General features: G+C 46.4%; 1 protein-coding gene across 3 annotated transcripts in view; it reads right to left on the reverse strand.

The window, feature by feature from the left end:
- The window catches only part of OSBPL1A (oxysterol binding protein like 1A), a 176240-nt gene that overhangs the window by 95550 nt on the left and 66316 nt on the right, over positions 1 to 14374 (reverse strand). For all 3 annotated transcript variants that reach the window (XM_038766495.1, XM_038766494.1, XM_038766496.1), the window contains one exon: positions 13229 to 13335. In XM_038766495.1, the coding sequence (XP_038622423.1) occupies positions 13229 to 13335 (107 nt within the window). The remainder of the gene's footprint in view (positions 1 to 13228; positions 13336 to 14374) is intronic.

Genomic DNA, 14374 nt, shown 5'->3' on the forward strand with positions numbered 1-14374 from the left:
ATGGGCTCACGGTCTAGAAGGGGGGAGACGGACAACAAAACAAAGCCGGTAGACAGGCATTGATGCCATTAAAATAGACAGAATTATAGATGTATACCTATCACGAATAAAATAGAGTAATAAATAAGCACTCAATAAATACGATTAAATGAATGAATGAGCCCCACGTGCGACAACCTTATGACCTTGGATCTGTCCCAGCACTTATATATATAATAATAATATTACATTATATATATATAAATATAATGTATATGTATATATATGTATATATGTTTGTAGGTATTTATTACTCTATTTTATTTGTACATATTTATTCTATTATATATAATGTATATGTATATATATATATGTATATATGTTTGTAGGTATTTATTACTCTATTTTATTTGTACATATTTATTCTATTTAATTATAGATGTATACCTATCATGAATAAAATAGAGTAATAAATAAGCACTCAATAAATACGATTAAATGAATGAATGAGCCCCACGTGCGACAACCTGATGACCTTGGATCTGTCCCAGTGCTTATATATATATATATAAATAATATTATATATATATTAAATATAATGTATATGTATATAAATGTATATATGTTTGTAGGTATTTATTACTCTATTTTATTTGTACATATTTATTCTATTATATATAATGTATATGTATATATATGTATATATGTTTGTAGGTATTTATTACTCTATTTTATTTGTACATATTTATTCTATTTGATTATAGATGTATACCTATCATGAATAAAATAGAGTAATAAATAAGCACTCAATAAATACGATTAAATGAATGAATGAGCCCCACATGCGACAACCTGATGACCTTGGATCTGCCCCAGCACTTATATATACATGTATATATGTTTATAGGTATTTATTACTCTACTTATTTTATTTGTACATATTTATTCGATTTTGTTAGTATGTTTTGTTTTATTGTCTGTCTCCCCCTTCTAGACTGTGAGCCCGCTGTTGGGTAGGGACCGTCTCTATACGTTGCCGACTTGGACCTCCCAAGCGCTTAGTACAGTGCTCGGCACACAGTAAGCGCTCAATAAATACGATGGAATGAATGAATGAATGAATGAATGAATGAGCGATGCTTGGCACACAGGAAATGCTTAACAAATACTATTATTTATGACTAAATAATTATTAATATATATTATTACTCTATAATAAGTATTTATTGCACACAGTAAGCGCTCAATAAATACGATTGAATGAATGAATGAATGAATGAGCGGTGCTTGGCACACAGGAAATGCTTAATAAATACTATTGTTTATGACTCTAAATCATTATTAATATTCATTATTACTCTATAATAAATGTTTATTGCACACAGTAAGCGCTCAATAACTACGATTGAATGAATGAATGAATGAATGAGTGAATGAATGAGTGCTGCTTGGCACACAGGAAATGCTTATCAAATACTATTGTTTATGACTCTAAATAATTATTAATATTCATTATTACTCTATAATAAATGTTTATTGCACACAGTAAGCGCTCAATAAATACGACTGAATGAATGAATGAATGAATGAGCAGTGCTTGGCACACGGGAAATGCTTAACAAATACTATTATTTATGACTAAATAATTATTAATGTTTATTATTACTCTATAATAAATGTTAATTATTACTCTATTATTAAATATTCACAAGTGCTGGGAACTGAGGCCCAGAGAAGCGCAGTGACTTGTCCAGGGTCACCCAGCGAAGAAGCCGAGTGATTTGGACGCGGAAAGTCGGGGTCCCTGTGCTCCCGGGGACGTGATCCATCTAACGCCGGCTCCTCCACTTGCCTGCTGTGGGACCTTGGGCAAGCCACCGCACCCCTCTGGGCCTCGGTTTCCTCATCTGGAAAATGGAGATTAAGACGGGGAGCCCCAGGAGGGACAACCCCGATTACCTTAGATATGTTGCCAACTTGTACTTGGACTTCCCAAGCGCTTAAGTACAGTGCTCTGCACACAGTAAGCGCTCAATAAATACGATTGATTGATTGCAGCAGGAGATGCAGCGTGGCTTAGCTGCAAGGGCGCGGAAGGCGGAGGCTGTGGGTTCTAATTCATTCATTCCTTCAATCGTACTTATTGAGCGCTTACCGTGTGCGGAGCACTGTACTAAGCGCTTGGGAAGGACAAGTCAGCAACATCTAGAGACGGTCCCTACCCAACAGCGGGCTCCCAGTCTAGACAGGGGAGACAGACAACCAAACATATTAACAAAATAAAAGAAATGGAATAAATATGTACAAGTAAAATAAATAGAGTAATAAATCCGTACAAACATATATCCAGGTGGTGTGGGGAGGGGAAGGAGGTAAGGCAGAGGGGATGAGGAGAGGAAGGAGGGGGCTCAGTCGGGGAAGGCCTCCTGGAGGAGGGGAGCTCTCAGTCTGCTGTGTGACCTTGGGCAAGTCACGTCACTCCTCTGGGCCTCAGTTCCCTCCTCTGTAAAATGGGGGTGAAGCCTGTGAGCCCCCCGTGGGACACCCTGATGACCTTGTATCTCCCCCAGCACTTGAAACAGTGCTTTGCACATAGGAAGCGCTTAACAAATGTTGCCAGCTTGTCCTTCCCAAGCGCTTAGTACAGTGCTCTGCACACAGTCAACGTGTTCACGAAATACAGTTGAATGAATGAATGAATGAACCAATGCCATCATTATTATTATGGTGGCAGAGTGGACAGAGCACGGGCCTGAGAGTCAAGAAGGTCATGAGTTCTAATACCACCATGGCCACTTGTCTGCTGTGTGACCTTGGGCAAGTCACGTCACTTCTCTGGGCCTCAGTTCCCTCATCTGCAAAATGGGGATGAGGCCTGTGAGCCCCACGTGGGACAGCCTGATGACCCTGTATCTCCCCCAGCACTTAAAACAGGGCTTTGCACATAGGAAGCGCTTAGCAAATGTTGCCAACTTGTCCTTCCCAAGCGCTTAGTACAGTGCTCTGCACACAGTCAGCGCTCAAGAAATACGATTGAATGAATGAATGAATGAACAAATGCCATCATTATTATTATGGCAGCATAGTGAACGGAGCACGGGCCTGAGAATCAAGAAGGTCGTGAGTTCTAATCGAACCTTGGCCACTTGTCTGCTGTGTGACCTTGGGCAAGTCACATCACTTCTCTGTGCCTCAGTTCCCTCCTCTGTAAAATGGGGATGAAGCCTGTGAGCCCCACGTGGGACACCCTGATGACCTTGTATCTCCCCCCAGCACTTAAAACAGTGCTTTGCACATAGGAAGCGCTTAATAAATGTTGCCAGCTTGTACTTCCCAAGAGCTTAGTACAGTGCTCTGCGCACAGTCAGCACTCAAGAAATATGACTGAATGAATGAATGAACAAACCAATGCCATCATTATTATTATGGTGGCAGAGTGGACGGAGCACGGGCCTGAGAGTCAAGAAGGTGATGAGTTCTAATCCTGTCTTGGCCACTTGTCTGCTGTGTGACCTTGGGCAAGTCACGTCACTCCTCTGGGCCTCAGTTCCCTCATCTGCAAAATGGGGATGAGGTCTGTGAGACCCACGTGGGACACCCTGATGACCTTGTATCTCCCCCAGCACTTAAAACAGGGCTTTGCACATAGGAAGCGCTCAACAAAAGTTGCCAGCTTGTACTTCCCAAGCGCTTAGTACAGTGCTCTGCGCACAGTCAGTGCTCAAGAAATACCACTGAATGAATGAATGAATGAACGAACCAATGCCATGATTATTATTATGGCGGCAGAGTGGACGGAGCACGGGCCTGAGAGTCAAGAAGGTCATGAGTTCTAATCTCACCTTGGCCACTTGTCTGCTGTGTGACCTTGGGCAAGTCACGTCACTTCTCTGGGCCTCAGTTCCCTCATCCGCAAAATGGGGATGAAGCCTGTGAGCCCCACCTGGGACACCCTGATGACCTTGTATCCCCCCCGGCGCTTAGAACAGTGCTCTGCACATAGTAAGCGCTTAATAAATACCATCATTATTATTATTATCTGGCTGTGAGCCCCACATGGGGCAGAGACTGTGTCCAACTGTGACTGTGTCCCGGGCTGGGGAGCCTGATGTCATGGGTTCTAATCTCGGCTCCGCCACTTGTCAGCTGTGTGACCTTGGGCAAGTCACTTCACTTCTCTGGGCCTCAGTTATCTCATCTGTACAATGGGGATTAAGACTGTAAGCCCCACATGGGACAACGTGATCACCTTGTATCTCCCCCAGGGCTTAGAACAGTGCTCGGCACATATTAAGCGCTTAAGAAATACCAACATTATTATTATCATTATTACATAATCAAGTGCTTAATAAATACCATTATTATTATTCATCATTATCATTATTATTAGTATTGATCATTATTATTACCATCAAACCTGATCACCTTGTATCCCCCCCAAATGCTTGGAACAGTGCTTTGCAGAGTAAGTGCTTAATAAATGCCATTATTATTGATCATCATCATTATTATTTACCATCATCATTATCATCATTATTATTGATCATCACCATCAATTCTGATCATCATCATCATCATTGATCATCATCACCATCAATACTGATCATCATCATCATTATTACTGATCATCATCACCATCAATACTGATCATCATCATCATCACTGATCGTCATTATTGATCATCATCACCATCAATACTGATCATCATCATCATCATCACTGATCGTAATTATTGATCATCATCATCACTATTGATCATCATTATTGATCATCATTATCATCATCATTATTGATCGTCATCATCATTATCGATCATCATCATCATCATCACTGACCATCATCATTATTGATCATCATCATAATTGATCATCATCGATCATCATCATTGATCATCATCCTCATCATTACTGATCAACATCATCATCATTATTGATCATCATCATTATTGATCATCATCATCGATCATCATTGATCATCATCCTCATCATTACTGATCAACATCATCATCATCATTGATCATCATCACCATCGATCGTCATCATCATTGATCATCATCATCATCATTACTGATCGCCACCATCATCATCATTATTGATCATCCCCATCATCATCACTACTGATCATCACCATCGCTATTATTATTGATCACCATCATCATTGATCATCATCATCATTACTGATGGCCACCATCATCATCATTATTGATCATCCCCATCATCATCACTATTGATCATCACCATCGCTCTTATTATCGACCACCATCACCACCATCATTATCGATCATCATCGTCATCGGTCATTATCATCATCATCATTATTGATCACTGTCATCATCGCCATCACTATCGATCACCATTATTACTTATCATCGTTATCATGGTTATTAAGCTGCGGGGCCGGGCGCGATGGGAGCGGGGCCAGGGCTCAGCCCCTTCCAGCTCCGAGCCCGCGCCGGCCGCCTCTCTATGTTGCCAACTGGCACTTCATCATCACCAATCGCATTTATTGAGCGCTCACTGTGTGCAGAGCACAGTGCTCTGCACACAGTGAGCGCTCAATAAATACGATTGATTGACTGATTGATTGAGCACAGCCGGCTCTCTCTCTCTCGCTCAGTCCAGCGCCCACCTACCAGATGCTTATGAATTACGGCTGCCCGGGCCGGGCCCCGACGTCGGGCCGGGCGGGGGATCGGCGCGGAAGGCGCTCAGCGCGGTGGCCGGCACGTAGTAGGCGCTCGCTCACTCACTCACTCACTCGATGGGGGGGGGCGGGGTGGGGATGTGTGCGCCCTCCTCACCCGCCGTCGGGGCCCGGCTCCTCCGCTGCAGCCGAAGGCACTGGGCTCCGCTCCGCTCCGCCGCCGCCGATCGGCCCCGAGGCCCCGCCCCCTCGCGCCCTCCACCAATCCCCGGCCCCGCCCCTCGGTCCCTCCACCAATCCCCGCCCCCGCCCCTCGTTCCCTCCTCCAATCCCCGGCCCCGCCTCCGCATTCCCGCCTACAGCCCTCGGCCCCGCCCCCTCGTTCCCTCCTCCAATCCCCGCCCACACCCCTCGTTCCCTCCTCCAATCCCCGGCCCCGCCCCTCGTTCCCTCCTCCAATCCCCGGCCCCGCCTCCGCATCCCCGCCTACAGCCCTCGGCCCCGCCCCTCGTTCCCTCCTCCAATCCCCGCCCACACCCCTCGTTCCCTCCACCAATCCCCGACCCCGCCCCTCGTTCCCTCCTCCAATCCCCGGCCCCGCCTTCGCATTCCACCCTACAGCCCTCGGCCCCGCCCCCTCGTTCCCTCCTCCAATCCCCGGCCCCGCCCCTCGTTCCCTCCACCAATCCCCGACCCCGCCCTTCGTTCCCCCCTCCAATCCCCGGCCCCTCCTTCGCCTTCCCGCCTACAGCCCTCGGCCCCGCCCCCTAGATCCCTCCTCCAACCCCCGGCCACACCCCTCGTTCCCTCCACCAACCCCCGGCCCCGCCCCTTGTTCCCTCCTCCAATCCCCGGCCCCGCCTTTGCATTCCCGCCTACACACCTAGGCCACGCCCCCTCGATCCCTCCTCCAATCCCCGGCCACACCCTGCGTTCCTCCACCAATCCCCGGCCCCGCCCCTCGTTCCCTCCTCCAATCCCCGGCCCCGCCTTCTCATTCATTCATTCATTCAATCGTCTTTACTGAGCGCTTACTGTGTGCAGAGCACTGTACTAAGCGCTTGGGAAGTCCAAGTTGGCAACATATAGAGACGGTCCCTACCCAACAGCGGGCTCACAGTCGAGAAGGGCCCTCGGTGCCCTCCTCTAATCCCCGGCCCCGCCTTCTCATTCATTCATTCAATCGTACTTATTTATTAATAATAATAATAATAATAATAATAATGATGGCATTTGTTAAGCGCTTACTATGTGCAGAGCACTGTTCTAAGCGCTGGGTGGGGGGATACAAGGTGATCAGGTTGTCCCACGTGGGGCTCACAGTCTTCATCCCCATTTTACAGATGAGATAACTGAGGCACAGAGAAGTGAAATGATTTGCCCAAAGTCACCCAGCTGACAAGTGGCAGGGCCGGGATTTGAACCCATGACCTGTGACTTCCAAGCCCAGGCTCTTTCCACTGAATGAATAATGATGGTATTTGTGAAGCGCCGACTATGTGCCAGGCACTCTTATTATTAATAATAATAATAATAACAACAATAATAATAATAATGGTATTTCGTTTAGCGCTATGTGCCAGGCACTGTACGAAGCGCCGGGGTGGATACAAGCAAATCGTGGTGGACGCAGTCCCCTGTCCCATGTGGGTCTCTCAGGCTGGGCTCCCCATTTTGCGGATGAGGGAACTGAGGCCCAGAAAAGTGAACCTTTAGACTGTGAGCCCACTGTTGGGTAGGGACTGTCTCTATATGTTGCCAACTTGGACTTCCCAAGCGCTTAGTACAGTGCTCTGCACACAGTAAGCGCTCAAGAAATACGATTGATTGATTGAACCGACTTGCCCAAGATCGCACAGCTGGCAAGCGGCGGAGGTGGGATTAGAACCCACGTCCCCTGACTCCCAAGCCCGGGCCGCTAGGCTACGCTTGGCTGCGAGGAAAAGACCCCCAAACCACATCCTTAATAGTCCAACACGGCAGCACTAATAATGATGATGATAATAATAATAATAATAATAATGGCATTTGTTAAGCGCTTATTATGTGCCAAGCGCTGTTCTAAGCACTGGGGTCTTGTCTTATGCCGTCGAGTCGTTGCCGACCCAGAGCGACACCACAGACACATCTCTCCCAGAACGCCCCCCCTCTCCATCTGTGATCGTTGTGGTGGTAGATACAACGTCATCAGGTTGTCCCACATGGGGCTCACAGTCTTAATCCCCATTTTACCGATGAGGGGACTGAGGCACAGAGAAGCTAAGGGGCTTGCTCAAGGTCACACAGCAGACAGATGGCAAATTAGAACCCACGTCCTCCGACTCCCAAGCCCGTGCTTTTCCCACTAAGCCACCCTGCTTCTCCGCAAGACCCGAGGGGCTCAAATCCCTGCGTCCCTGTCGTATTTATTGAGCGCTTACTGTGTGCGGAGCACTTCGCTGAGCGCTTGGGACAGGACCGCACAGCGATAAACAGACTCATTCCCAGGCCACAACGAGCAAAAGCGATGTTCCCACCCCGAAGCGGCTCTGTGGGAGGGTTCCCCGCCCTAGGCTAACCCCGAGCCCAGATGGCCCCGCTCCACGCTACTGCAAAACACGAGACGCATTAAAAATGGCATCACGAGGTCTCGCTTGGAAACCCGCGTCTCCTGCCCTCTACTCTTGGCATGCCTTTGTGGACGTGTGCGCGGCACCACGGGACTCTCAATTCACCACCCAAAAATGGGCGGCAGACATGGGCTTTTAGGGATAAAACAGTGGCTCTGCACGTAGTAAGCGCTTAACAAATATTACTATTATTATTATTATTATTATTATAAAGCGGGTTCGCCAAACTGCAAACTTTGTTGTCGCATCAACTCGACATCGGGGAGACTCGGAAGCTCCTCCTCCGGACTGTAAGCCACTGGTGGGCAGGGAATGTGTCTACCAACTCCATTTCACCGTACGCTCCCAGGGTTCGGCACACGGAAAGCCCTCAAATGCCACCGAAGCTCATTCTCGACTTCGGGCCTTGCTTTTGGGCATCTCCTGCACTGAACTTAACCCTCCTTTCTTTCTCCCCGAGGCCTGCAGACTTACAAAGAAATCAGCCACCAAAGTTCTGTCGGTGATGACTTAAAATGCGCCCGAAAAGCCAACACCCAAGTAAGGAGAACGAGAGACACTAGAGGATGTCCCAAAATAAGCTCCTGAGTTCTTCTGATGGAATTTTGAACACGTTTGCCAAGACAAACTGCGAAAGAAACAAATTACACCCATCCATCTTTCTACCGCGCCTATCCGTATGTTTCTAAATAAACCATTCTTCTAGTTTTCCAGGAGTCATCTCTTTTAGGGGACAGCAAAGTACCGCAAGCAAACCTCTCGCGAACCGGTCGATGTTCAAAAACTTTTTAAAAATTAAGTTACCGGAAAAAAGGTATCTGCGCTTATAAAGTCCCCAGGCGAAGGTCGGGCCGATACCTTCGAACATCGGTAAAGGTTAGCTTGGATGATGTCACTGACCCTCAAGATGATTTTAATTTGATCATTTTGCCACACCAAAACTCTGATTATCAGACCTCTAACCCGGAGTCCTCAATCCTAACAACATGCCCAAGCTCACTGTGGGTTCCCAAAGCCTAGGTCCCAATACCGCGTAGGAAAGAATTGGCATTTGAAGGGCATTAGTGGTGACGGGAAAATAATACAGCACATCCCCAATCCTACTTAATGCTTTTTCTACTGCCTTTACCCTTTGTCTAAACTCCACCTAATCCAAAGTTATTAAGAAAGATCAGCGTCCACCCCTGCAAATAAACGTGTTTGTCCAGTTCGGAGTCTAATCTCTAAAATTACATAACGAGCCATTTGAAAGGTATCTCCGAACATCAAAGATTCCCATGTTCATCTGATAGACACATGTAAGCAACCTGGAAACCGTACACTTATGGGAACCAAAATTTTCTAAGACCTAGTTTATGAGAACCTTGGATTTCATTTTGCTCCGCAACAACGATAAGAAGAACGACGATTATGGTATCTGTGAAGCACTTACGAGCGCCAAGCACTCGTACCGACCTCTGGGATAGACGCACGATAATCGGGCTGGATAAAGCCCCTGTCCGCAAGGCGCTGACAGTCTAAAAGTACGAAGGAGGATGGGTATTCAATCCCCATTCTGCCGAGGAGGAAACCGAGGCACAGAGAAGTTCTGTGACTTGCCCAAGTTCACACAGCAAGCAAGAACTGCGCTCTTTCTAGCAGGCCAACCTGCTTTCGGTCAAAATACGTCATCGGCCGTGTGATCGCTCGATTACAGCATCATCTTTTAACATGAAGGACAACTCTGCAGAGCAGCTGAACATTTAGCAGGGCAGAAAGAGATCCTTTGGAGGTTGGTGACGTCTCAAACATGACGGGACTTACTTCAGAGCTCGCTCTCTCTACGTCACCGCATTGCCCTGGGTGTTTTTGACCCTACATATGCTTCAATAAATTAGAATAACATAGCTGCAGTTACCGAAAACACAGCACTGCAAGACGGAACCCTCTTGGTTAACAGTTGGAGGGCACCGATATTCCAAAAACATTCCGCTGCATAATTATATTCCTCTGCAGTAAGTAAGTTAAGTCGCGGAAAAGAAGAATTCTATTCAAAGAGGAATGCCGTTAGGGATTAGTTTTAAATAGAGACTCTCACTTTCCCCCTAAGCAGTTATCTAACTGAATGGCTGGAAGATTAGATATAAGAAAGTTGCCTTGATTTAGTCTGACAAAACCGGCTCTTTACATGAATCTGAATGGTGACTAAATTGACAACTTTGACTGTGAATCCGTGAATCATACTGCACGAGGCCGAATGCTTCCAACACATCCTGTTGACGGCAACAGCAGATTTTACTACTATTTTAACCTTCTCATAAAGTACCGAGAAGCAAAAATTCCCACTCTGGGACTAAAGCGCCTTCAAAGAGCCCAATTCGCCATCCCGGGGAAGGGGCAGGGAGTTGCCCCCTTCACCCTGGCGTTCCAACTCCTTCGCCCCAGTTCGATGTTGCCAATTTGTACTTCCCAAGCGCTTAGTACAGTGCTCTGTACACAGTAAGCGCTCAATAAATACGATTGATGATGATGGTGATGATCAACGCTCCCGATAACGATCTTATTTTAGGATGTTAGGGTGTTTTAGCACTGGTGAGGAGCAGAAGGGAATCAACCTCAACCGACTAAGACAGAGGAGACGGGGGCAGGTTTGTGCCTCCTGATGAGAGTCCCAAAAAGCAGTGTGGCCTAGTGGAAAGAGCACGGGCCCGGGGAATCAGAGGTCCTGGGTGCTAATCCCGGCTCTACCTGCTTGCTGGGTGACCTTGGGCAAGTCACTTCACTTCTCTGGGCCTCAGCGACCTCATCTGTAAAACGGGGATTGAGACCGTGAGCCCCATGTGGGACGAGGACTAAGTCCACCCCAATTTGCTTGTATCCACCCCGGCGCTTAGTACAGTGCCTGGCTCCTAGGAAGTGCTTTGTGAGCCCGTTGTTGGGTAGGGACCGTCTCTATATGTTTCCTACTACTTCCCAAGCGCTTAGTACAGTGCTCTGCACACAGTAAGCGCTCAATAAATATGACTGAATGAATTTCTAGACTGTGAGCCCACTGTTGGGTAGGGACTGTCTCTATATGTTTCCTACTTGTACTTCCCAAGCACTTAGTACAGTGCTCTGCACACAGTAAGCGCTCAATAAATATGACAATGAATTTCTAGACTGTGAGCCCACTGTTGGGTAGGGACCGTCTCTATATGTTTCCTACTACTTCCCAAGCTCTTAGTACAGCGTTCTGCACACAGTAAGCGCTCAGTAAATATGACTGAATGAATTTCTAGACTGTGAGCCCACTGTTGGGTAGGGACCGTCTCTATATGTTTCCTACTTGTACTTCCCAAGCACTTAGTACAGTGCTCTGCACACAGTAAGTGCTCAATAAATATGACTGAATTAATTTCTAGACTGTGAGCCCACTGTTGGGTAGGGACTGTCTCTATATGTTTCCTACTTGTACTTCCCAAGCACTTAGTACAGTGCTCTGCACACAGTAAGCGCTCAATAAATATGACTGAATGAATTTCTAGACTGTGAGCCCACTGTTGGGTAGGGACTGTCTCTATATGTTTCCTACTACTTCCCAAGCGCTTAGTACAGTGCTCTGCACACAGTAAGTGCTCAATAAATATGACAATGAATTTCTAGACTGTGAGCCCACTGTTGGGTAGGGACCGTCTCTATATGTTTCCTACTTGTACTTCCCAAGCACTTAGTACAGTGCTCTGCACACAGTAAGTGCTCAATAAATATGACTGAATTAATTTCTAGACTGTGAGCCCACTGTTGGGTAGGGACTGTCTCTATATGTTTCCTACTTGTACTTCCCAAGCACTTAGTACAGTGCTCTGCACACAGTAAGCGCTCAATAAATATGACTGAATGAATTTCTAGACTGTGAGCCCACTGTTGGGTAGGGACTGTCTCTATATGTTTCCTACTACTTCCCAAGCGCTTAGTACAGTGCTCTGCACACAGTAAGTGCTCAATAAATATGACAATGAATTTCTAGACTGTGAGCCCACTGTTGGGTAGGGACCGTTTCTATATGTTTCCTACTACTTCCCAAGCGCCTAGTACAGTGCTCTGCACACAGTAAGTGCTCAATAAATATGACTGAATGAATTTCTAGACTGTGAGCCCACTGTTGGGTAGGGACCGTCTCTATATGTTTTCTACTTGTACTTCCCAAGTGCTTAGTACAGTGCTCTGCACACAGTAAGCGCTCAATAAATATGACTGAATGAATTTCAAGACTGTGAGCCCACTGTTGGGTAGAGGCCATCTCTATATGCTGCCAACTTGGACTTCCCAAGCGCTTAGTACAGTGCTCTGCACACAGTAAGTGCTCAATAAATACGATCGAATGAATGAATGAATGAATGAAAGATAGCATAATGGTTAATCATTATTAATAAGCAGGTTGCTTCCCTTCCCTTCACCGGTGCTTCCTTTTTGGGTGTTTTCTCTCTCTCTTGTTTTTTTTTTTAATTACTTTTAATTTGCAGGCAATCTAAGAGGCCAGGTTCATACTTCCCTACTTCTCCAGAACCTGGTACAGGGCAACAGAAAAATCACTGAGGAAACAATCATTTCTGATGACAATGGCGAGGATAATGAGGACACTGTATCCTCTCGTAGTGGAAAAGATACGCTTCTATCTATTGGGTTCAAATCCCGGCTCCGCCAATTGACTCTGGGCAAGTCACTTCACTGGGCCTCAGTTCCCTCATCTGGAAAATGGGGATGAAGACTGTGAGCCCCACGTGGGACAACCTGATCACCTTGTATTCCCCCAGCGCTTAGAACAGCACAGAGTAAGCGCTTAACAAATACCATCATTATTATTATTATTATTATTATTATTATTATTATTATTATTATTATTATTATTCTACTTTCTCTGACGGAACGCGCGCTGGTAGCCCCCATCCTCCAGCAGTTCAACAGCCTTCACCTTTCGGCCGCAAACTCTGCGAGACGGCTTGCAACGCGAGAATCACTCTGAGCGCGCTACCTACCTCTTCTTGCGCTGTGAAGAGATTAAGGCAGTCGCTTAGAGCGGCACATGTCTCTCTGGAGGCCTCGGAGACAACTTCCACCTTCTGAAGAAACCAGGGAAGGATTTCTGCAAAGGGAAAAAAGACGGGATTTTTTTTAGCCGACAGCAATTCAGTCATTTTCGCGCATTGGCTAAAAAGTATGGGTCCCCAAAATTTCTTGGACGTACTGAGGGGCGCGTGGCACTGAGAAACAGCATGGCCTAGTAATTTCTGCAAAGGAAAAAAGGACGGGATTTTTGTAGCCGACAGCTATTCGATCATTTTCGCGCAATGGCTAAAAAGTATGGGTCCTCAAAATTTCTTGGACGCACTGAGGGACGCGTTGCACTGAGAAACAGCACGGCCTAGTAATTTCTGCAAAGGGAAAAAAGACGGGATTTTTTTAGCCGACAGCTATTCAATCGTTTTCGCGCATTTGCTAAAAAGTATGGGCCCTCAAAATTTCTTGGACGTACTGAGGGGTGCGTGGCACTGAGAAACAGCGTGGCCTAGTAATTTCTGCAAAGGGAAAAAAGACGGGATCTTTTAGCCGACAGCTATTCAATCGTTTTCACGCATTTGCTAAAAAGAATGGATCCTCAAAATTTCTTGGACGTCCTGAGGGGTGTGTGGCACTGAGAAACAGCATGGCCTAGTAATTTCTGCAAAGGGAAAAAAGACGGGATTTTTTAGCCGACACCTATTCGATCATTTTCGCACATTGGCTAAAAAGTATGGGTCCTCAAAATTTCTTGGACCTACTGAGGGACGCGTGGCACTGAGAAACAGCACGGCCTAGTAATTTCTGCAAAGGGAAAAAAGACGGGATTTTTTAGCCAACAGCTATTCCATCATTTTCACGCATTAGCTAAAAAGTATGGATCCTCAAAATTTCTTGGATGCACTGAGGGACGCGTGGCACTGAGAAACAACATGGCCTAGTGGATAGAGCACGGGTTTGGGAGTCAGAAGGTCATGGGCCCTAATCCCGGCTCCACCATGTGTGTGTTGCGTGACCTTGGGTAAGTCACTTCACTTCTCAGTGCCTCAGTTACCACATCTGTAAAAAATGGGGATTAAATCTGTCAGCCCAATGTGGGACATGGACTGTGTCGGTTAACGCGT

Source organism: Tachyglossus aculeatus, chromosome 25, assembly GCF_015852505.1.
Source record: "Tachyglossus aculeatus isolate mTacAcu1 chromosome 25, mTacAcu1.pri, whole genome shotgun sequence".
NCBI classification, from domain to species: domain Eukaryota; kingdom Metazoa; phylum Chordata; class Mammalia; order Monotremata; family Tachyglossidae; genus Tachyglossus; species Tachyglossus aculeatus.